The 26,173-nt window shown below is 40.3% G+C and overlaps 1 protein-coding gene across 1 annotated transcript in view; it reads right to left on the bottom strand.

The window, feature by feature from the left end:
- The window catches only part of NBAS (NBAS subunit of NRZ tethering complex), a 272,797-nt gene that overhangs the window by 18,436 nt on the left and 228,188 nt on the right, over positions 1 to 26,173 (bottom strand). The window contains exons 46-49 of the mRNA XM_033124755.1: positions 23,049 to 23,251; positions 20,690 to 20,779; positions 15,239 to 15,434; positions 3,075 to 3,214 (exon numbers count right to left, since the gene is read on the bottom strand). Coding sequence (XP_032980646.1) covers positions 3,075 to 3,214; positions 15,239 to 15,434; positions 20,690 to 20,779; positions 23,049 to 23,251 — 629 coding nt within the window. The remainder of the gene's footprint in view (positions 1 to 3,074; positions 3,215 to 15,238; positions 15,435 to 20,689; positions 20,780 to 23,048; positions 23,252 to 26,173) is intronic.

The raw sequence follows: 26,173 nt of genomic DNA, 5'->3' as shown, positions 1-26,173 counted from the left end.
GTCTCATTAACACAGTTCTAGATTCTAGACACTGAGCACCTCAACATGGTCCTTTCTTGGGAAGGATTTCATTCCTTGCCCGAGAAAAATGTCAAGTGCAACAACGACAAGCGGATGTACACCACCAGCCTTTGTGTCGCAGCTCAAACTAACAATCTGTGGGGACAAGAAATACTGCTTATCTCAAAGTACAAAGCTCTGACTGGCTGACTGAGGAGTCTTCTTACACCCAAGGACTAGCCCTCTGCTTTTTTCTTTCGGAGCCTGAATTCAGCTCTCCCGGGTTTTCTCTGACAGGCTGCCTCACCGCCGCAGACATGCTGGTCTGTCTGCCAGCACAGCCCGCCCGGCTGGGCAACGTGCCTTTCCTAACAATCAGCAGGGATTTTTCACCAGCCGGTTGTGATCCACTAGAGAGAGACCATGAATCTCCCACAAGGACAAATCTACTCTCCTTTCCATGCATTTTCCTGTAAGGGACTAAAACTAAAACACTAAAGTTGATACCATTAAATTAGCAATCACGGATGAAGCCAATTGCTTAGTTTTTAACTTTATTGTGTTCACTGGCAACAGTCAGTCATTGTCACCCCACCCTTCCCTCCCTCCTGCGTTTTCTTCTCTTCCCCCCAACACTATTTTGTCATTTTTATTTTAGTTATTTGAAAGTGCTGAAGTCATACATTGGATTGTCTGGGGGGAAAAAAAGTACTCAAAAGTACATTTGAGAACTTGTTTTTAAAGTATCCCGTCATATGTTCTCCTGCAGTAAAATACCAATTTCAGTTGGAAAAGCAGAAACAGAAAGGTTAAACGCGTCCTCTGGTTATCTCTTAGAGGAGACAAGACTGGCAAGAGTGGTTAAGTTGACCGGTAATGCTCTGTTCTGGTGCTACTGATTTCATAAAAAAGGACTGTAAAATACAGGTTAGCAGTTTACAAATTTCATTTCATATGTGACTACAAAAGAATACACCGTTAAAATTAACTTTTTTTGTCTCCAGATGTATTAAATGTTTTAAATGCAATAAGTGTTTTAAGTGAAGCTGATTTTGTTTCTTGTGGGTGATTTGGAGTGTTCTAAAAGTAAAAGAAACTATAAAACTACAGTTCACTGATCTAGAGCTGTCATATTTTGAATTTGAAACCCTCTCTCTTGACTGCTCCATTCTGAGTGTGTGAAGGACTCTACGTTCAGCCCTAATGATTGCCTTCAAAGGTAGGGCATCGTTGACGAGCTAATTAGTGGGGCCTGCGTCGTCTTCACATTATCACCATCACCAGGGGTTGTTGCAAAACTGATTCCCAGGCCCCCGTAAAGAGACTTTGTCTCGGCAAGTCAACAGGGGACTCCTACGTCCACCAAGACGGCGGGGACCCAGACGGAAATGCTGTTTCAGTGCATTGAAGGTTTCATAACGTGAGAACCTGCACACAGTGAAGCTAAGAATCCATTCTTAAAAGCTACATGGCCAGCATGCCATCTCGAACCCTAATGACAGAGGTCTAAGAAAGGGTTTGTTTTCTTCTTTCTGAAAACACTTGGTTAAAAAAAATAAATAAATAAAACACCACCACTCTTCAGAAATTCCTGAACAGTCTCACCCTGGGGTTGAGGTAGAGAGTCTTTTACAGGTGTTTTCTAGTGGTCCGAAACTGCACACAGAATCATTCCTTTTCAGGAAAACCTCTAACTTCTTACATGAGCAGATGTGTGGGGTACACAAGTGCCTGCCGAGTGTGGGAGGAGAGAGATGAGTCCTAGGGCAGCAGGCCTTTGCCCAGAGGCCCGGGTGCCAACAAGGAGCAGCAGTTCATGCCAAACCGCGTATGTGTTCTGAGGAGATCTGACCACGTCTTCCAAAGGAATCCTTGGCTGACAGCACAAGGATGGGACAACTACTCCACGCAGCTCTGAGTGGCAGCTGCGAGCTCAGCATGACCTGGAGGAAACATGGGCTGTGAAGGTAGCCAGAGCTGGGTTAGGACTCTGCCTCCTCCACTTATTAGCCATGTGAGGCCTGAAGATATTTAACTTCTGACCTTCAATTTCCTCCTCATCTGTAAAATGAGGTAACATCACCTTCCTGTGTAGGTTTGCTGTGTGAACTGATCGTACGTGTACATGTAAATTGCACAGAACATCGTGTATTCTCAATAAATGGGAATTATCAATTTATTCCATATGGATTCTCAAGTTCGCATTATAAGCCATGTTAAAAGAGAGGCCAAAAATGTCCCGGCAGAAAAAAAAAACTGAAATGAAATTATTTTGTTGACAACATAAATCAGATACTATCAAGCATTGTCTGATATTATTGAATAAAATATTTGGGTTTAGGGGCAAGAAGAAATGGAAAGAAACCAATATTTTAAAAAAGCAATTTTAATTATCTACCAAAAAAATCTGAAAACATCTGTAAAGATGTATGTTTCCCTATGTTCATCGCAGCATTCTTCACAGTGTCCAAGACATGGAAACCAAAGTGTCCTTCGATAGATGATTGGATAAAGAAGAGGTGGTATATATATACACAACAGAATATTACTTGGCCATAAGAAATGATGAAATACTGCCCCTTGTGACAACATGGATGGATCTTGAGATTATCATGCTAAGTGAAATAAGTCAGATAGAAAAAGTCAAGAACCATTTATGATTTCACACATGTGGGATATAATTCTGAAAACAACAAAAAAACAAGACAGACAAATGAAGAAACAAAAACTCATAGACACAGACAACATTTTAGTGGTACCAGAGGGTAAGCGGGGAGGAGGGTGGTAGAAGAGAGTAAAGAGGGTGAATATGTAATGACGGAAGGAGAACTGACTCTGGGGGTGAACACACAATGTGATACATAGGTGATGTATTATAGAAATGTACACTTGAAACCTTTATCATTTTACTAGCCAATGTCACCTCAATTAATTTAACAAAAAAGCTTGTCAAAAAAAAAAAAATTAACCAGAAAATTTTTTTTTTATATATTTCTTTCATTTGGCTCTTTTGAAGGTACTGAATTTTCAAAACCACAGAAACAATAGAAGTCTAATCATATGTGAATACTTACACATATTCATGACTCATAGGTGGCCAAGCTTGCAAGAGCAAAACCAAGTGCTGAAATTCAACCTCTTGGTGACTGGACTCCAGGAGCTCCATAAAGAGAGAGAAGCGGTTCTCTTCACTTTCAATGTCACTCACGTCCACCTGAAAGTTGAAATACACACTTGAAACTGATGGCAAAGGTTGCTAAACTGGTTTACAGAAGAATTCAAAAATTTTTTTATTGTGATTAAACATTGTTTTGAAAAATTTTACAAGGTGTTGAGGAAAGATTCAACAAACCCCCCCCCCCCACAAACCAAAAGGAAAAAAACCTTCAAAAGCTCCATGCCTTACCCATTTCAAACCTTTAAGTTAAAAATTGTTTAGAACAAATCACAGGAAGGTTCTTAACGTTCTTTACCAAAAAAAAAAATAATACGTAGATTTCCACAGAACTGGCTTATTGACATTCAATATGTTAATTCAAATTACTGAATTGTTTTATGTGAAATTATAAGAGTTCACCATACTAAACATTATCAGGATTTTTTTTAGTTTAAATTACCCTAAATGCATTTCTAATTTTCAGTTGAGCATTATTATTGCTAAGTCTTCATGTTGTCTAGAAAATTTCTCTAATTTGAAATTAAAGATTTTACTAAAATACATTTGTCATATGTTTTGGATTGTTTTCTCCTACAATCACATCTACATTTCTAATGTAAAAGTCTTGGTCAAACAAAGAATATTCATTTTTCCTCTCATGGAGTAAGCAAATGAGATTCCTTTTACATTGAGGTAGTCCTAAAACAAATCACATCTCCAAAACCTCTGTGGATAAAAAGGTTTGCTATTTTAAGTTAAAAGGCAGTTTTCAATATAAAAGCAAGCCAAAAGCTAGTTCTCATTTCCCAGGCTCTCTTAACATAAAGTCTCTATAATTGGGTAACTAAGATCAGATGATAATACTTTGAAAGGATAATGACAGTGGATGGTTATCTATATATTTGCTTCATTGTCTACACTAATGCATGTTTCCAAAACATGTAATTTAATGGTCATTCTGGCTCCGATCCCATGTAGCCATCTGAAAAAGTCATGCTATGAATTCTGTATTTTCACAAAAAGTTGATAAGTACTATGAAGATATTGGTAATTACTATGGGAAGTCCTGCTCACCCAGGGACCGGTCAGATCCTTCAAAACCTGCGTCAAAGCCTCATGTCATTCTCCCATGGAATAACTGAAGCATTTCATGGTTTTGAAATAATTTTATAATCCAATAAGTCAGTTGGCCTTTACAGAGCTTTGTGTAGAGAACAGCACAGATATTACTGGCCTCACTTTACAGATGGGGAAACAGGCTTATCTGTCCTGGCGACATGGCTAGCAAGAGGGAGAGCTAATATCTAATTACAACCACATCGGGATGTCCTGAAACCAGGAGGCTCAATAACCTACACAGGCTTTGGGTTTGGTCTACCTGGGGCTTTGCCAATAGTCTCTTGCCTCTTTATAAAGAAATGTTAAAAAATAAAATCTCAGACTCAAGACATCCCTCTGTTGTTAAGGGACCCGACCAGCCTTGGCCCACGTGCAGCCTCGGGGCCCCTTAGCAGCTCTGCATGCCCTCAGGCACACTTCCGCCTCCTGAATTCTGACGTTTCCTCTGCCCAGCACATTCTTTCTCCAGGTATCTATACAGCTCATTCCTTCATTTCCTTCAAATTTCTGAAATGTCACCTTACTGGAGAACGCACTGCATAACGACCCTACCTGAAGTAGCATTCCCCACCCCATTTTTCTCCCTCACCTGTTTTTCTGTTTTCCTTTTTAGCACTTACATGTTTGTTTATTGCCTTTCTTCTTCCGTTAGAACGGAAACTCCTTCAAAACAGAGACTTCTATTCGTTCACTGGTTTATCCCCAATACTTAAAAGATAACACTTGATACACAGTAAATGCATACTAAGTACTCATGGAGTGAATGAAATAATGAATGGATATACAAAGTGAATGAAGCTAATTCAGCATTCATAAATATTTTAGCACAGAGCGATATCAACTATTCAGAGTTGCCGTAAACTTTTGGCTGTTGTTGTTTTATTAAAAATAAACATAAGGCTTAACTAGATGCCACCAAGAAGGAAAACACTTCAAAAGTCCCAGAAATAGCAAATTTATTGACATTATGTATCGACTACTGGTGTCTTGTGTAGGTGTATGATTTCAATAAAGCCCCTCTCTGTGCGTCTTAATTTTCCTTATTTGAAAAATGAGCTCCAAAAATCCTTGAAGTCTCGGGAGTTTGGAGGTGCTTGCAGGTCTGCAGCTGGGAAAAGGGTTGGTAAATGGCTGCTCTTTTCTTCATGAGTTAAAATCTAAGTTTTTACAGAGTTTATTTGTGGAAAAGGTTTTACGTGTAAAAAATATGTTAAAACAATTGAATGATGTGGCTCCGGGTTCCCAGCAGTGTCAATATTCCAGTTTCTATAATTAGCTGCAGTTTAATGAATAATAATAAGCTTTTCCTTTACATGAAATGCAGAGTGTATACAGGCTATTTGCTGGATACCACGAGACGGAAGAGATTAGGAAAAAGGGATTCATGCTTTCAACATCAGTTAGATTTCTTTCTTTTCAGAAAAGGGTAATAATAGCCTGTAAATTCTAAGGACATTAAGTGTCACAAGAGAAGGAAAGAGAAAAGAAACTATAAATTAAACTGTTACACGTTTGCTTTTATGTTAGTGTACAAATAATAGTTTCCAGTTCTAAAAAGTGTTTAGTGATAAATGTCTTTGTATAACGCCTTTCTCATGTGCACACAAACTTTTTAAGAGCATGTCTTTGTCAGGACACATTTTCTTCTGAACGCTCACTAATCATTTCAATTATTAGTAATTTACTTTTCAGAGCATTGGCCCCCCATGTTTAAAATATAAATGTGAAAAATACAGTAACTTACGCAATCACCCATTTTGTGCATGCACACTGGCTCACTCTCACGTATCATAAAGGATTTCAAATTGTTAAGTTACTCAGCTCTTAAGAAAGCAGTTTTAAATTCTCTACCAATGTAGCTACAAAAGCTTTCCCTTACGAGAAGAAAATGGGCCTAAAAATGGACTTGAGCACGTGCTTAACACATGATAAAGAACACACTTTGCTGGATAATCATTATATACTTTGATATACATGTCTCTTTTCTAGGAAGTAATGCAGTCCATCTTAAAATACAGATTCCCAGCATCTGAATATATTTCATAAAAGTATGAGAAGTACAGAGAAGTGACATAAGTGCCCAAACAACTATAATGTGAAAGGACCACAGAGCATAATTTAACATAGAGGAAAAACTACCTGTAGGTGGCTATTAAATGCTCCAACATTTCTCCTCAGGAGACTGTAAAATAAATGATAAACGGCAGTTTGATCAAATACACAGCTTTCAAAAGAATGCTGATTAAGTCCAAGTAACACACAAAAATGTTTATTTTGGAGACATTCCTGGACCTTTCTGAGGCATCATTTCCTCTTCCGTATGATGAAGGTAACATATTTATATGATGGTTGTGAATATTGAATAAGAGAATGTGAATTAAACAGCCAGGAAAGAAACTGGCAGACGTCAGGCACACAATCATATTATTTATATTGTCAACTACATAATATGCTATATACAAAAAAAGTAGAAAGCCAGATGTGTGCTATGCTTTCTTCTAATAAGAATTATGTCTATAGACTGGACAGGACAGAAAAAGAAAACAAAGAAATATGGCCATTTCAGGGTAACAGAATAGTGGGTTAACTTTATCTTTTAACATTTACTTGTGCAATGAACATAGTATTTAAAATGACTCTTAAGCATAGTCTTCCACAGATTAGCGAAAATAAACTTGAGAGAAATTGCTTTTTTTTTTTTTTTTTTACTATATTTTCTTTATTTTTGTCCTTTTCCCCAGTGGAAACAAAAGGCACATATACCTCTTTCAGTACCTCCATCCTTTCCCCAGTGAGCTGGGGGTGAAAATGTCCAATACTTTACGAGCACTGTGTAGATTTTATACTGACACCACTAACTATACATCATAAGACAAAGGGCGAAATTCAAATGTGACTCAAACATAAGAGTATCTCTTTCCCTTTTGTCTCTGAAAGCAGTATGTCTTTCCTCATTGAATGAGGTGACTTTAGTCCTTGCTGTATGTCAATTTGTCAAGTAGCTGCAGCCTGCTTATCAGACACAGTCACTGTTCTTGAGCAAGTGGACTGAGTCACCTCTTCTCAGATGACGACAGCTTTCACCTTAAATTTCTCTGTGGCTGCTGGACGTGAACAGAACTATCTTAAATTGGGCCACCTCCCCTGAAATCTGCCTACAGGCACTGACAGCTTATTTTACCTGCAGGTATTTGCGGATATGAAATACGTATCAATGCAGAGAAAAGTACTGTACAAACAGAAGATAATTACCGACAGGAGAGGATTATTATTGACACTGGTACTGTTAATCACTACACTGTCTTCCATACGAGTTGATGAGCTCTTAGGCTGCTTCCAAGGGACTCACATGACGACGCTTGATTTAAAGTTGCCAAGTAACTGCAATTCCTTTCATGAACACAGTAAGTCAGACTGAGCTGTCTCTGTATGCAGGGCTTCAAAACACACAACAAACAAAAATCCCTACTTTGATAGATATACAGAGATATAAAAAGACGACAGAGCTGATTTCTAGGATACTGGACCCTGTCTGTAAAGCTACCCCTTTAAGGTAAGGTAAGGGTAGTAAGGTTTCAGGTGGCCAACTCTGTGTGTTGTGTCCACTGGGTCCAACCCGACTCTCTGGGGAAGGAAGTCAAAGTTTTAGAAAACCAAACAGTCATAAGCTGTTGGGCTCTGTCATACGCTGGTGGACTACCCCACCAATCTATGCAGTATTTAGACCCAGGCCTGGTACATAGTAAATACTCAATAAACAGTATTGTAACTAATAAGTATAATAATTAGTTATTATTAGACAAGAAAATATCAACAGAACATAAATTATGATCATATCCATTTCTGAGTATGAGTTTTATTAAATAGAAAATATAAAATTGTGGAAATTAGTACTAAAGTTTAAATACTGAAAGTCAGGTAGCTATTTTTTGACAGATTTTTCCACTTCTACAGCAAAGAACTAGAGTAGATGTAGATACTGAGAGAATTTCATAAGTACTGAGTCTTGCACTGCTTGTAATAAAGGCAGAATGTGTTGGTAGACAGCCTGAAGATTCAAACCACCTTCCCCAGCCCATGCAAAGAGTACGAGGTCTGCCATGGGAAGAGTGTCCTGAGAAAGAAAACAGAAATGAGGGCACGACCATACGCGCTGGTGTACTTCAATAAAAACATGTCTTCACTTGGCTAAATATAATATGAGACATTTTTTAAAATGAGACATATGATAGAGGAAAATACTTTGTGTTAAAATAAGAAGAGAAAGATATTGCCTTACAAATTTTTCCTCTAGGACAAATAACTAATCGTGACATAAAATGATAATAATAATAATAATAAGCCCCTATAAATACATGTGTGTCTAATTTAAAGAGCTGCTGTTGAAGCTTCTGTTTTAAGGCCAGACTTTGTTTTTTAGTTCAAGTTGATGAAATATTAATAGCATAATTCATGGAGTTGGAAAGTTTTCACTGTAGTATATCATTCACACTCAGATTTGAATGTTGGCCATGCCACTTAATATAGCTCTGTGACCATGTGAAAACAGAGGTTCTCTGAGCCTCAGTGCTCTCATATGTAACAATAAGGTAATAATACCTAACGTATCGTGTTACTTTGCGAATATAACATAATACGTAACATAACACAATGCCCTATCCATACAGACACACACACACCTTTCTGGGTACCTGACCTGGAGTTAACACTGAGTTACCTTGGTGGCTCTTAGTTTTGATGGTTCATTACTGTACATCGTTCTGCCCCATTCTAGCACTGAGATACTTCGCAAATGTCATGTGTTGAGCGGAGTGATAAGATCACCTACATCAAAGGGTATTATGGGGCTGAAATGATGTGACATACATTCAAAGCTTCACGCCTGGTGCCTCGAAGGCCCTGAAAAAAACATGAAAACTAACAGTACATGTAGCATTTTCTGTAGCTTACGTGAAAACAGATTTTTGCTGTAACATTCAGTTTTTATTTTGACTCTCATTTTTTGATTCCAGTTAGAAGGCATCCAGAGAGACTTCTCCAACACAGAAGAAAATAGTGGCCACTGAATTATGTGGCTTCCTATATATTCTATATATAGAAAACCTATACATCCTCCAAAACAATAAAGAACAAGAGCAAATAAAGCCCATATATTCAGCACAATTACAGGCTGGGAATATCCAAACTTGAAAATATCATGAAGTGAAAAAGAAACACCACAGATGTGATCCTGCTGCTTCTCGGCATCTCCCTTCCATGCGGCCTCGCCACCACCGAGGGAAAACCTGCACAGGAGCCTGGGGCTCTCCTCAGTCTGGCCTGCTCCTTTGCAGTTTCACCTCTGGTGGCTTTGCCTTTACGCCCGCACTACCCGCAGCTGAGCTGAGCTCAGTTCAGGCCCCGCTCCGAGCAGTCTCCACTACTGCCTCCAGGCAGAACAGCTCTGCCCTCCCGCAAGCCCCCCGCTTTTAGCCTATTTGCTTCTTGGTTTCCACATCTGGGTTCTCCACCCGATTACAGGCCCCACACCAAGGGGGTCCATTTATCGGGACTGGAGTTAGAACATTGCCTGTTATTATCCCATTTAACCCTCACAACCACTGTATACTGTTTCCATTTCATAGACACGGAAACTAAGGTTTGAGAAATTTAGCAGCTTTTCCAAGGTTGCGGAACCAGTGAGTGGTGAAAACTGCGATCTGAATGCAGGTCTGTGTGGTGAAGGGCCCAACACTTTACTACTAATTGCCTTGTCTCTTTTTCTATTGCCAGAGTGAAGAGCATGTAATCTGAGGCCGAAGAACCTTCCATGACTATGTGACCGAGTGTTCTTGTCCAATAATGTGGCACTTCTCAGAATGTTTGAACGGAGCAGCAGCTAACATACACAGCGCTACATGTCACAGTGAAAAAGCCTGAAAGATGAAGCAATGATTTCTGTTCTCTGATCAAACTCATGACTCGTCAGGCCTAATCACATTCAGCCCATGTAAATCCACAGTGGAAAGAGTAAAAGCCCAGCAGAGCACACTTTCTGGAGAACACGTGTCAGTGCTGCCAAGTGGGAAGAAGTGTGGTACTGGGCCAGAAACACAAGCTTTGGGACCAGGCAGAAGTGGGTTTGAACTCCAGTTCTATCATTCACAAGCGGTGCAACCTTAAATAGGCCGCAGGGCCTGGTGGAAGCTCAGAGACGGTGGTAAGCACCTTGCAAGGCTGTTTCAAATGTGCACTTACTCTACACTCCACAGCCCCTCTCCTCCCAGTGGTACCGGCGACAGGAGGGCAACGCTTTAAAAGAAAGAACCCATTACTTATAAAAAGAGACTGTCGAGGTCTTCAAACACTTGAAGGACCCTGTAAATATTGGTGCTCTCTCTACTTTAATCATCTTAGGTAAAAAGGCACACGGAGCTCTATTCTAACATTTCAGATCTTCTGCTCCCATCTGAACAAATATGCTTGTGACTTGTACGCTTCCACAAGAGAAGCAACGGTCTGGTCAAAAATCACCGTCAGCAAATTACGGGAAATTAAAGAGTATCAGCCTAGAAGCAGCAGGCCGCTCCATCCTTTCCAGGAAACCTCGCCAGTATCCCAAGCAGACCATTCTGTTTGCATGCGAGGGGGAGGAAGCGGCGTGGGCTGGCCCTTCCTCCTTCACGGCGAGAAGCTCACACCGAGTGTCAGGAGTCCTGGCCCTGCCATTTTAAAGGTGATCTTGGACACGTTTTTAAGATTTAATCTTCATTTATTCAACAAATATTTAACGAGTGTCTGTAAGATCCCTGTTCTCATGGAATTTATATTCTAATAGAAGAAAGTACACATCATATAATAAACAGATACAAGGGTAGGTAGGTAGAAGTTAGCAGATAGTGGGTAAGTGATTAGAAGAGAATTAAAAGGGTCATAAAATTGATTGTGACGGGGTCACTAATTTAGGAGGCAGTCCTTTTAGAAATGGTGACATTTAAGCTAAAAATCTGAGGAAGTAACTTCCTTTCTGGACATCCATCTCCTTTTCTATAAAATATAATTATGGGACTGGGACGCTTTTCAAAGTCTCCTCTAGTTCTACGAATCTAATTTCATGCCTATTAGGGATATATTATATGTATGTGTGCACATATATTTTTAACATCATATATTATCGTATATTTGATTAAGCAAATCATACATCAGTGAGTCTTAAGGTAACAATAAATTCTTTGCAAGGAATTAAATATCACTTTGCATACTAAACTTTTCTGTTATTCTTTGAGCTCTGTCTGACAAAGAAGTGTATTTTTTTGTTTTTTGTTTTTTTTAGCAAATGAAGCCAAACTGGCCTCTGACAGAAACGGTAAATATGTCTCTGCATTTGTCAAAGGACACAAAATACATGAACTTGTAACTAGGTTAGAAGTTGTCTTAAAACTAATTCTTTCTGGTTATCACTTAAAACTGAAAATTTAGAAATTTTAAAAGGTGAAACTCCAAGCCACATGTTCCTATTTACATAAAAACAGGGGAAAAAATACTGAGGTGATGGGGTATGGAATTTTTTAAGGAAATATCAGTATTTTGACCCATATTTTTCATGCACCAGTTAACCAGAAAATTACAAAACCTGAAAAACTCAGACAAATTGTACCTAGGCCATTAACACAATACATCCCCCCCTCTCCCTCCACTTTCTGTTCTCTTCTTCCTCCCTCCCCTGGCCCCCCGAACTGGCGCACATTTCTGGAATAGAAATGAACGCCTCTCAAATCTGTTGAAATATGAGGACCTCTGAATTTTTAATTCTGTTAACTAATCATCATAAAGCTAGGAATTGCTGTCTCTCTGAGAACCAGTGAGGTAGCAGGCTCCACAGACTCTGTGTTCAATTTTGCAGGAGCTGGCTGGTTTCCCAGCAACGCATTGATTTGTCGGGCCACTCCTTTGGGCACCTCAAGGATAATTAAATATTAAGTCCCTCTTTGATGTATGCAAAATCTGCCTAAGAGGATTACCAGTCACAGAAAAGGTAGCGGTTCCATATTTTCTGGTCACTGAACATTGTAATGTCACCATCTATTCTTATCTTTCCTCTGTAAGCACCCATCGCTATGCTCAATATTAGCTTTGGGAATGGAGAAGAGGATAGGAAGAAATAAAGACGAACGAGAACCCATGCAATCAACATTTTGGGGTCTTTTAGGTGTTTGGTATATAAAGATGAAGACGACAGTTTAATGTGTGGAAGAAATGACACATGAGGTGAGTAAATCATCCACTGTCTCCTCTAGTTCAAGGTTCCATTTTACACACCAAGTGGCCGAGGCTCATAGTTAAGAATCTTCTCTAAGAAGATTATAAACAACCGTAGAGGGAAGCTGGAGACACGTGCTTGCATGTGTCCACTAGTGCCCTGACCTTTTCACTGCTCTAGTGAAAGGTAACCCAGTTTTTAAAAAAACCGTAACAGAGACGACCTCAAATTTCAATGATGGGCATAGTTCTGTGAGATTCCAGAAGTAGTTGCTGTTTCTATTCTGATGCCACGGTTTTCCTGCATTCTTGCTCCACAGAGCAGACAGGTATTTACTATTATAAGACAGAGTTCCCCCACATTCACTTGCCCTTCAAAACAGATTTAAATCAGAAATGACAGGCTGACATGGAATACTTAATTTTTAAAGGAGGAGGAGATACTCGCTGATTTCATTTATTTTTGGAGAAGACTACAGATGAATAGCGTAATTAAGGAACTATTGTAGTTTAATTATTTTCACTACCAAATACTTGAAGAAAGTCAGATCATAAGTTGCCAAGAACAGGGAACTTGTTCTTACCTGGGGGAAAGTAAGAGTCAGGGGGGAGGACATGAGATGACTTTTACTGGAGTCACGGGACGTCTGGGAGAGATATTTTCTAGAGGGCCTGAAAAAGTCTGCACCACCGAAAAAGCAGCGATGAAACGAGGAGCTACGTACAGCCTTTGCAGATGAGAGAAAACAGTTTGCACTCAGTGCAATAAACTCAAGTCCGTCTAGAAAGTGCATGGAAAGGGACTCTAGACAAAGCTGCCTTACATCCTAGATTTAGAAGAAGGTACGCTACAAAGAAATAAATCTCAGAAATCTCCAGAAATCACTGAAATCATGTAAAAGTTGCAATTTGTTCTTAGAGTAACTGGAACATTGAGAAATGCTTAAAAGAAAAAAAAATATTATTTCTGAAGCGTTTAGGCCCAAATATTAAAGTGTATGTTCTAGTGCTTCAACATGACAGGTATGATGGATGCTTTCCCCTTTACCCGGTTTCCATGCTGCTTCGTAATATTTTCGGTATATAGATTTGACATAACATGAAGTGAGGCTCCCACCAGAGAAATGAGCCTCATCATCCTGCCAGGCTCCAGCCATGAAGGAAGATGAAATTGAGAAGGTTGCGAACTTGAAAAATGGAGGTTCTGTCAATAGAGTGCATAACGGAGGGGTCATTCATTCACTTCGGGATGAGGCAGAATCTAAAGTTCCACATGGCAAAAATAACGGGGCCCAATTTAGAGCTTAGCTCGGCGACGCTACATAAGCCTTCCCATGTGCTGAGAACAAGCATACTTTCAACACCTATTACACTACGTCAGGGACCTGGAATGTACTGCATAGCTTATTGCATTTGTGTTCAGAAACTACTCTTTAAAAGGGCTAGTAGTGGTCCCCTGATGTAATTCATGGCAAAATGATGAAACTAAATATGCTGATAAAGTCACAGTGCCTAACAGATAGTACTATTCAGGTTTTAGCGGTTTTTTAATACAATCCTTTTGGCAAGATTAGAGAATCATTGATAAGCACACCTTTTTTGAATCTCAAGGTCTCTAATTCTACTGAATACATAACAGCATTTACCTATTTATTTATCTCATGGAGGGAAATAAGAATATATGACAATAAATATGAAGATGCTCTGAGATGAGTCGCAAAAATATTTGGTTTGTGTTTAAAAAATAAACTTGTTGTTCTTTAAGTGTAGCAATAAGAACATATAAATTATAAAGCAAAGCTTTAAAATTAGAAGGTAAACCGAGTTGGAGTCAGACTTCTAGGAAACTCTCTCGCAGATCAGATTATCTGGGAAGTCTTATTCTCTAACTTTTATTGGCATACAGTCTCCTCTGCATGCTAAAGCACTTGGCTGAAGTCAGGGCTCTAAGATCCCATGTCTTTAGACTACAGCAATTTAGAATTTAAGCCAATCTTCAGCAGCCATCGTATATCTTTGATTTAGAAATTAGCATTCCCATTTATTCAATCAACAAGTATGTAAGCTCTGAGTATGTGCACAGCAACCTTAGAGGAATTCAAAAGACTGGAAGTACATCCTCCAGGGACTCTGAGTTTTCAGGGAGGCAACACTTTTAATAACAATTATAACAATAATTAATTAAAGCTCAAGTGTGGAACTCAAAGTTCAATATGTTTGAAATGGTCAGGGAAGGCTCCAGAGAAAGGATGGACTGAGTGGGGCATGGAGAATGCAGAAACTGAGACCCACTGTGACCGGGACAGTGTTTCCGTCTAGGTACAGAAGAGAAGAGAGGGCATTTGAGTACCTGGGAAAAAAAGGAATTAGCTAAACTGCAACTGCATTTCTGTTGAGATCTGAGTTTCTCCAGGGACAGGGTGAGCCGCCATAAGTGGTACTGTGAAAATCCCTGACTGCATCTTTTGAAGAGAAAAACGGCACACGCGTGTTAAGTGACCAAGATAACATGTACTGCGCATAGACATACGCAAACACATGGGAAAAGAGAAACAAACTTTACTGCCCATATTTAACTGCTATATAGCTGGACTGATGAACGTACTGGAAATTGGCATGACCAAGCCAACTATTTACTGGAAGGCAGTTTAAAGTCATCAAGAAACGACCTCTGATTATTGTTAACAGGGAAAATACTCCCTAGGCCATCAGATGCTCCCTTACCTGTCTCTGGGGCCACGTGGCTTTGAGAATGGCTTCTGTTCTAAAGAACACGAGGAGCTTGCTATCCTCCTCACTCAGGTGGAATGACTGTCCCAAAATCTGCAGCACCTGGATGCGGGGCCTCACGGGCCTCGTGTCATCAGCACAGAAAGGCCGCAGCCACGCCAGCAAGTCCTCGGAGGAAACCAGCGCTTCTCTGCAGGGCAGAAACGAGGGTGAGAAAGAAACTCCTGAGTCTTTTTTATTCTTCCAGTAATCAAATATGGTGATTGACTTCAACACTTACTCCCTGGGTAACTATTTCTTCTTATTGAGAGGAAAAATTTAGGTTTTAATTATAACAAACCATAGCAGGTAGTTAAAACTATATAAAATGAATGTAATTTTTAAACAGTGTCACATTAAAATGAGTTACATAAGGCAGATAAAAATCATCATTAATCAATATGACCTTAGCTACGCTACTTCTTACACAAAGTTTAATAAGTAGTATACTGATTTCTATGAACAATACTAATAGTGCAGGCACCGCTCTCGTAATTTTATATAAAACTAGTTGACATTTATATATTACTAGTTGACAATAATTATGCAAAGTACTATAAATTCCACTTTATTTTCTGGTATTTTAACTTTTTCTACTTTTATTGAGGTATAACTGACACATAACATTGTATTAGTTTAAGGTGTACAACAGGATGATTTGATATATGTATATATTGCAAAATGATTACCATGGTAAGGTTAGCTAACATCCATCCCTGACAGCGCTACAATTTTTTTTCTTGAGATGAGAACTGTTAAGATCTATTCTCTCAGTAACTTTCAAATATACACTGCAGTAATGTTAACTATAGTCATTAAGCTGCCCATGTAAATTCCATTTTATAGATAAGGAATTAGGCTTCATGGCAGTGACATGATACACCCACAAACATCTACAATGGTACAATCCTCAAAGCCCAGGTCCTTCCTCTGTGATAGAATTTCAGTATGGTGGTTAGAGTATCTAATTTCATACTACTCAAAATATAACATATGAATGCTTGGGTGTTAAAGAACCATGTAGTCTACAAGGATTCGGAGAAGAGGATATGTTGTATAACTTTCTATACAGTATCAAAATCCCTTTTCTTGTAAACCCAAGGGGACCATCTCAGGAAAAAAACTTATTTGATGATAATGTCAGTGAATAACTATCAACATCTGTTAAGAGGTTACCACCCATCAGAAGCTTCACTCCCACAAGGCCCTGGTGACTCACGACAAAGCACTGAATTATACAAGTTTGGTTGTAACCAGATCCTTGTGAGGCTTCTAGCAAGAAGTCACTTAGACCAGGTCCCAAATTCCACACCCTGACAAGACCACAGACTTTTTTTTAAAAACTTCTAAGAATAAAATTCTACAATGATACTAAGTATATCTCTTAGTATGCATTCGATAACATACCTATCAATACAATTTTATGGCAATTTAAATTAAAAAACAGAATTTATTATTTGTATTTAGGAATAAAAGAAACTACAATTGGACACTTATGAACAACTGGATTAAGCATTTCCTAAATTTACAAAGCCATCTGTTAGTTTTATCTATGAATGTGCTTCTTAATATGTATTAAAAATGGTAAAATTGGGGTGCAAAAAAGTAGAATTCCACAAATATTTCCTGAATATCACTACGTGCAAAGTTAGCAGACAGTACGGTGTGCTGGAAAGAGCATTTTTTTGGACTCGCACGAACCCATGAACCCCAGCCCCGTCCTTTCCTAACAACTCTGGACAAAAGTCATGAATATATCATCATATTCATCTTATAGTTAAGTAGACAAAGGCCCTCCCTGAAAGTGTGTTCCTCGGAGTCCGTGACACCAAGAAAATGTACATAAAGCACCTGAGCCCAGTGTGTGGCACAGAGGAAGTACTCAATAAATAGCAACCGTCATAATCGTCACTATTTCTATTATCACCATCATCCAAGTCTGTGCTTGATGACACAAAGATGAAAAAGTACACAGCTTCTGCTTTCAAATAATGAATAATACAATGGAACAGGACTTTAAAAGGGACAAAGTAACGATTCTCCAAATGACTACTATAAACTTGTACAGTGATAATGGAGAAAGAACGAGGAAGGCTTGGCAGAGGACATGGCATCTCAATAGGACCATAAGATAGGTTGTGTATAAATGGAAAAGTAGGGAAATACAATCCAGACAAAGGGAATAGCAAGGAGGGAAAAAGGCCAAAGATTTCAAAGAACACAGCACGCTCAGGGAGCAAATAAGGCACAGATGTCTGGGTGGGGAGGCTGAGGGCAGCGCTAAGGTAGGACAGTCTCCTCACCTGGACAACCAGGCTGAAAAGGTGGTGCAGCTTCACACTTTGAAAGCACAGGCTCTGCAGTTGTCAGACCCAGATTCAGGTCCCAGACTTACCACTTTCTGAGTGTGTTACAGGGACCAAGTCTCTTAACGGTTCTGAGCCTCAGTCTCCTTATTTGGACATTGGAGAGGGGTAACAATCCCTTCCTCATGGGGTTGTAGAGAATTAAAGAAATGCTTAAAAGAAAATAGTAAAGCACATAATACATTATCTGGTACTAACTTTAATTAGTGTAAACCGTTATTACTGGGGGCGTTTGGTCTTACTTCGCATGGAATGGGAATGATGAAGGATTTCTGAGCAGAATCTCATCCTCGTGTTAGGGATTAGAGAAGCATGTGGGCTGGGGCAGGCTCAGGCCCTTTTGGTCATAAACACAGCCAGCGGTGGCCAAAATACTGCAGCAGGGGAGTGGGTCCTCCGTCCTGTCGGTGGCTGTGGCTGTCAGCAGGGCTCCGTGTCACAGAACATGACGCTCCTCCACTGTGGCCGCTTCCAGAACCGCTGGGGACTGACTGCCTCACAGGGCTCGAAGAGCAAGAGGGGACTGGACTTCATTTGCTCTGGTGGACGTCTCTCTGTCTCTCTCTCTCTCTCTCTCTCTCTCTCTCTCTCTCTCTCTCTCTCTCCTCTCTCCCTTTTTCCCTCTCTCCCTCTCTCTTATGGGATGGTGTATGTGTAACCTAAGAGCATGTAAAAAAAGAGAAAGAGAGAGAGGGAAAGAGTGAGCTGACCATGTGTATGAAGAGATGATTTACTATTTAAACAGATGCCAGGAGGGCAGTGGATGTTCAAGTTACAGGGCTGAAATGAAGGAGGCTTCTTATGTCACCAAAAGGGAGGGTAAGAGGCACACAGGCCTGGAGTGGCCTCTCCTGGAGGTTATGCAGTCACGTCAGGCCAAGTCAGGAGTGACCTGACAGTGTTCCTTTTAGAAGAGTCTGAATCCCATGTCACTCTGCCAGGCACACTGTTGGGAAGGGAAATGGTAGTCAAGGGTCTCGGGTTTAATGTGACTCAAATACTTGCCAAGAATAAAAGTTGTGACTTTGCCTTTCTTCCTCTCTCTTTTCTAAGAAAAAAAAAATTCTCTGAAGTTTTTTATGTTAAGTTATTATTGTGTTTCTGGAACAAAAAGTAAGATCCTGTTCTGTATCTTCAGTCCCTAATGTCTTCCTCTTTGGAAACAGAAGCTTAAAAAAACTAGTCTGTATTCAAGAGACCCGAGATGTAGTCTTCTGTATATCTGGCCAGAAATTCACTAAGAAAAGCACTGCCTTCTAATCTTCTTGAGGTGTTCCCAGTGGGACAAGACCGAGAGACCCCACTGGAAGGGGCTTAAAGCAATGCCTGTGACGATCCCTTCCATCACGTGAGGCCAGGATCCAGGTGGGCATCACTGAGCGCAGCTGTGCTGCTGACAGCAGCTCACTGGGGAGCTGCCAGCTGGGAAGGGCAGCGGCTAGCGGGCGCCTCACTCACTCCGGAAGGCGGCTGAGTGTTTCCCCCCTCAGCCTGCATACCATCAACCCCCTCCTCCTGCTAACAGACTCTTATTTCGTAGATCAGGCCCAGTGCCACCCCTGTGCCTCCCGCCCGGACCTCCCAGGGAGAACAGACCACTCCCTCCACCTTGTCTTGTGCACAGAGCTCACCACTCTCTAGTAGACTAACTAGGGGCTCTGGGCAAGCTGGTCTCCCCTGTAAGACTCTGAAGTCCTCGGGGTTGGAGGTTATTTCTGACCCACATTTAACTCCTCGTGACTTAGCACAGAGCACATGGTACACAGGAAACATGCAGAAAATGAATCAATTTCTCATCAGAATAAGAGGCCTAAAGTGGCCACTGCCATAGCTAAGGAACTGCCTAAAGACCCCCAAGTAAAGGGGTTTAGAGGAATGTGCAAGACAAAAGGCAAAGTAAGCAGAGGGTCCTGCTTGCGATGCTTTTCCATAGTCAGCTGTATGGCTTATCCTCTGTTCTTTCGCTCAGACCCGTGGCACAAAGCACTGCATGGAAACACGCTCTAAAGGCACGAGTGCTGAAACGCATGACGTGGAGCCAGCCTGGATTCCTGGCTCTACTTCCCAGGTCTACGACTCAGGGAAAAGTCAACTTCACGCTCTGAGCTTTTCTACTCTCATCTGAAAATGGCAATGACATATGCAGCCATCAAATAATAATAATAATAATAATAATAATAATAATAATCGCTAAATCTATGAAGACAAATGGAAAAAAAGTTACATTAGCAAGAAGGAAATGTTTATAGATTTTGATCCAAATTAGATAAAAATGTATCTATACCTGAACAATAACTACATAGAAGATAATGTGCAAATAAAAACAATTCCATCACTGAATGGAACTATGGGGAGTTTTCTCAAACGCTTGTTTATCATCATTGTATCGTATTTTCCATTAGAACAAGACAATTGGGGCGAGGCCTTCTAGGGTTGACACGGATACCAGACACATGAGAGCAAACTCTGGGAGGCACTTAACTGTTAATTCATTGGTGCCATTATTCCTATCAGTACAACTGCACCTGAATGAAACGTTCTTTCTAAAATGGCATTAGAGACACTAGCTTTCTAGACTAATAAAGCCTAAGTACTCTTAGTCCTCAGACAAGACACATCTAACACACAGAAAGCTTTTCAAAATATATATGTACACTCTAGGAATGTCCGTGCTTCGCCAATACAGTTAACCTCTTGGGGATGTGAATCCCTGCCCCTCTAAGGAGCTCAGAGCAGTTCCTCCCCCTGGCCTCTGAGGACGGAGGTAAGAAGACACGCTCTCTAGGCTCTCACAGCCAACACGGCTCAGGAGAGAAGGTGAGCCTCCTCCTGGAGCTGACGGGGAAGCATGCAGCTGTGGGAACCGAGTCTCCATCCGCAAAAACGCCCCTTAGTTACTCAGAAAGTGCTCAGCTCTATCTACAGAAACGTCTAGAAACATTGCTTAGTCCTGGAAGCTTTGTACATATGGACAGTAAAAGTAATTCTGAGACTCTGAGAAAAGCCATTAAATGAGATCGCAAACACGTTCTCGTCTTACCCCTGGTCCACACTGGCATGGATGGCTGCAACAACACGTTCCAGAACCTGGAGTGGGTCCCCTGGCCCAACGAGGTCAGCGCTGCCTCCACTGCGAAGGGAGAGAGAGGAGACTGACTGAGAAGAGGTCCAGCCTCAGACACAAACATGGCACCTACACTCAGATGAACACGGCTGGATGCTGGCAGCACACACTGCCAGCTCACAGCCATCCGTGGGATGTGCTGCAAATGAACTGAGACCTATACTACATGCTAAGGACATGGAAATGAAACATTTTCTGGCCTTAAGGAACTCACAGTCTAATATACATGCGTGGTTTCATATCAAGAGAATAATGAAGCCTACTTGCATTTGTCATTCAAAACACATTCAATACATGAGGTATTTTAAATATTAAATATGTAACGATCATCTAAATTCCCCACTTGACCTTTTATCAAAACACTCATATTTTCATAGTACTTAATAGATATCAGGCACTGTTAATTGCTTTATATGTATTCTGCCATTTAATAATCCCTACAGCCCACGAGACAGGTACTATTATTATGCCCATTGAACAAATGTGAATGTCTGGAACTCTGGTAAATTCTGAAAATGCAACAGAGGAAAGAGAAGTTTTAGAGGAGTTTCCTAAATAATTTAAGTTTTATGACTTGAATCAACTGCGGGATTCAAATATTTTTTGCCTTTGTTATTTTATGTCTACTAAATTTTATTAAATTTCTCAAAGGCAAATGTTATGGACACTTAGGAATTTCTTTTCTTTTGAAAAAGAGGTAGCTGAACTAATGTTTCCTTTCCTTCTGTTGCTAAAAGATTCAATTCACATTTATTGAATGTCTTCTCTGTATTTAGCACAACATTTATTAGATCAGACCCAAATCTTTAGTAGAACTGGGTGAAGGGAAAGAGACATACATTAGGTCAGAATTTTATAAATGTAAAAATATCACGTCATGTTTTATTTTAATTATTAATGAAAATGCAATTGTTTGGAAATAAACTAAATGTATCAAAGCACTAATGTTTCAAAATGTTTATTTTTGTGAGCTCCATCTAAACCTTTGTTTAAGAAACAATAAAAAGAAAACTATGGATAAAAAGATACAAAATGTGGCAAACAAGTATCATCATTTGAAAGAGGAAAGTAGTTCCTATAACCACCACCATCGAAACATATTATCAATAATAGAACAAAGTTTTATTAATTTGGCATTTATTATTTCTAAAAAATGTCACATTTTATTTCTCTCTATATAAAATTACCAGATACCTCAGAGCCTTAAGGTGAAAACTGTCTGAAGCTACGGTAATTAAACTGATAAAGGCTCATTTGATTTCAGCTGCTGAAAACTGACATGCGTTTAATCAAAAAGTTCCTCAAGAGCCATACAGAATTACAAAGAATGCTTAAAAGGAGAATGAATTAAACACAACTAAATCTTTTTTAGCCTAATTGTATTATTCACAGAAAGCACTTGATGCCTCGTTATTTTCTTAGCTTAACCTTCCCCGTTTTCCTAATCCTCTTGGATGAGTTCCCATAAAGACACCAGCATATCAGCATAAAGTTAGAATTCCTCAATTGTGGGGCTTCTTTTTGCCATTCACTGCAGGTAAATAATGTCTTAAGACACTTAACAGATGTCTAACTTCTTCAGTATACGATTAACCTTGCTTTGTGTAATTCAAAAGAACCTCTGGGAACCATTTTCCCACTGCTACAAAGAGGGAAAATTAGAAAAGGCAATATCTGAAAATGCACCCTGTGGTCACAGGACAGTCTGACACTCAGCTGTTTCCCACGCCATTTTGGCCTTTCTCTTATTTCAAGAATAATTTGGGGGCAGGGGGTGTCTAACCAAAAGTTAGCTAGTTTCTTGACATATTACACACAATACCAATAATGAAACATTTTCATGGTTCTCTGTTCTCAAGACATAAGACTTTGAGAAATCTAACAAAAATATCTCTCACTTTTCTAAAGTACTTCAAAGTTTACAAAGTGCTTATCCATGCATGAAGGTTGTAATGCAGGGTCTCTGGTCCCGCTCTCGGCGGCTGGACACCGAATATGGTGAGGCTGAAAAGCGGATTGCGATCGTGTGGATCCTGCTTCCTGTGTCTCCAACCCAGCTGCCAGCGAGAATATAGTGGTATGAACCCTCTATCCATGGCTCCGTTGGTGGTCCTTTTCGGCCTCACCATATTCTGTGTCCACTCACCATATTCTGTGTAATGCAGACACCCTGCATTACAGTGGTATTTTATCTTTATGACAACCATGAAACGAGCACTGTATGATTGGCAAAATATCCCCTCTGGTTTTCCTCAGTGACTGTTTCACAGCTTACCTTAGTGCAGAGACGATTTTCCTTATTGCACTCTGTACTATATCCTTGGGGGAGATGTCAAGAGGGCCGACAGCCACCTCCATCAGCTGCTGAATCATCCTCAGAGGCTGACCATCTAAACACATGGCCACAGCCTGCTCCTGGAGTCTCCCTCTGTCTGATCGGGACAGATCGTAGAGGTGACTGTACTTCTGCAGTAGTTCCTGAAAAAAACAATGTGGTCTTCAACACCTGCACAGCCAACACAAATGACACGTATGCATGTCCACAGTGCACCATTTTGGAGATTCTCAGAGTAAATCCATCACAACCACAAACCCACGAAGAACGTGCAGTGGTTGTCAAAAGCCTGGCTTTGCCCATTCTTAGTGGGCCTCTGTGACCTCTGATTTCAGTATCTGTAAAGCGAGGATGGCAATAACAGGGTCCAGTGAATAGAGGGATTGTGACCATTAAGTGAGATAACATAACACAACATCAGGCACAAGATAATGCTCAAGCGCCATTTTTTATTATGATTGTGCTACAACCACATAACAGTGATAATGTATTGAGCCTCTCCATGAACCCATGGATGGAGCGTATGTTATTTAATTTAATGCTTATAATAATCCCTCAAGGAGCTTTAATTAGTCAATTTTATCAAAAAGGCAACTGAAGACCCAAGACGGTAGCATGCCCGAAGTCACGCGGCTAGCACTGAGGGAGTCAGGATTCGAATCTGAAAGTCTGCTCTCCCCAGTCCCAGGTCACACTGCCTGTCCCTCATTGATAATACCTGTAAAAACCAACATTTAAGAAACGGGACACAAACTTGCTTTCCACATAGCCAGTAGGGGCGCTTCGTGCTCGCCACGCTGTCCAAGTTATTCAGTCTCACACAGACTCCTGAACACACTGTTTCCTCTTTCAAAACAACCACGTGATATTTGATGATATCGAGGAATTACTGTTAGTGATTTTTTTTTATTGTGTTACTGTTGTAGTGGTTATGTTTAAATATGTCTTTCAGAAGTAGACATGGAAGTATTTATGGATAAAATGAAATGATGACCAGGATTGTCTTTAAAATAATCCACAAGAGCAGGGTGATGGCAGGCAGGGTATGCATGAAATAAGATGGGTCACATTCTGTTAATTGTCGAAGCTGGGAGCTGGGCACATGAGATTTTGTTTTACTATTTTCCCCACTATGAAACTTTCTATTAAAAATAAAAATGCTGGGGCCAGCCCGGTGGCTCAGGCAGTTGGAGCTCTGTGCTCCTAACTCCAAAGGCTGCCAGTTCGATTCCCACATGGGCCAGTGGGCTCTCAACCACAAGGTTGCCAGTTCGATTCCTCGAGTCCCGCAAGGGATGGTGGGCTCCGCCCCCTGCAAATAAGATTGAACACGGCACCTTGAGCTGAGCTGCCTCTCGGATGGCTCAGTTGGTTGGAGCGCGTCCTCTCAACCACAAGGTTGCCAGTTCAACTCCCGCAAGGGATGGTGGGCTGCGCCCCCTGCAACTAGCAACAGCAACTGGACCTGGAGCTGAGCTGCGCCCTCCACAACTAAGACTGAAAGGACAACAACTTGAAGCTGAATGGCACCCTCCACAACTAAGATTGAAAGGACAACTTGACTTGGAAAAAAGTCCTGGAAGTACACACTGTTCCCCAATAAAGTCCTGTTCCCCTTCCCCAATAAAAAAAATCTAAAAAAATTAAATAAATAAAAATGCCTATGAGTTAGGCAGGGCAATGGCTAGTACCCTCCCTGAGACAGTAGAAGACCGAGTCTCCATCGGACGAAGGACTTTCATTTAGACAGTCCTATCCTTGAATTCTAAGCTGCTCTTTTGCCAGGTATATAGTTAGAGGTTAAAAATCAAGGCCTAAACTTAAAAGGGACAAATGTATGACATTCAGAGTTTATTTCCAGCATTTGCTATGAAAGGTGGATTAACAAAATCAAATAATGTCCAACTTAGGAACCAGAAGAGTCTCCTATTGCGGACCATGTGGGGTCTGACTGAACAGCATTGCAAGTAGCCATTTGGTGCCTTTAAACCAACAAACGCTGTTTTTGTTAATAACCTTCTTGGCCTCAACGCACTATTCTAGTCACTGAAAGACAATACTTGCTCCAAGGACAGTAATGACACTTCCCCAGATTTGAATATAGTATATTCAATTAAAAAAATATTTTAAATTTTTTTATGTAATGAAACAATTTTACACTAATAAGTATAAATCGCTTTTACTTGAAGAGTCAAAGTTTACCCCAGTTGTTGTAATTATGGATTATAGCATTGTAAATGTCAGCAGGATAAAATCAAGATTGGTACAACCGATTTGTTCCCTGCCAAGCCTTCTCTCTTGCTCATGCCATTATTTAATGTTATCCATTAGACAGACTAAAAGACACTGAAAAATAGAAAATGAAATAAAAGCTGCTATCAGACTTCTGAATTCTTCCCATTATCTTTTCCATGAGGGGTTTGCATTTATTGTCTCACACAAATTCTGACGTCTTTCATTTGTTCATTATCCGAACTCCTCTCCACTGACTGGTCTTTCTAGTCAGGAATATTTTTTACAAGCTAAGAATACAGTTCAATAAACATGTGAGGTCTACCGTGTTTCCCTGAAAATAAGACCAGGTCTTATATTAACTTTTGCTCCAAAAGACACATTAGGGCTTATGTCCAGGGGATGTCATCCTGAAAAATCATGCTAGGGCTTATTTTCCAGTTAGGTCTTATTTTCGGGGAAACACAGTAAGATACAAGACCTCTTACGAGTTAGTGGCCACTCACGAGTTCTCTGACCATAGAATTAAAGGGGTAAATGGAATATTATTATATATCTAAACATTGTTTTCACCTATATGAAACCACATAGTTACTGATTTATCAACTTTTCAGTTACGGGAAAGACTGTAAAACTCCCACGACCGTGTTCTGTGTGACAATACAGAACCAAAGCGCTAACGACCGCAGAGGGTGTCCTCGCGGTCCTATCAGCCGAGTCCTTTGAGGTTCTCGTCACAGGCAGGGTCTCCTGAATCTCGTGAGAGTGGCTTTTGAGACACCACGAGGGTCTCAACTAGAAACCTGCCAGGAACAGTTCTGCAAGCAAAACAA

Source organism: Rhinolophus ferrumequinum, chromosome 13 (genome assembly GCF_004115265.2).
Source record: "Rhinolophus ferrumequinum isolate MPI-CBG mRhiFer1 chromosome 13, mRhiFer1_v1.p, whole genome shotgun sequence".
Taxonomy (NCBI): Eukaryota; Metazoa; Chordata; class Mammalia; order Chiroptera; family Rhinolophidae; genus Rhinolophus; species Rhinolophus ferrumequinum.
This window is presented reverse-complemented; position numbering and strand designations above follow the sequence as displayed.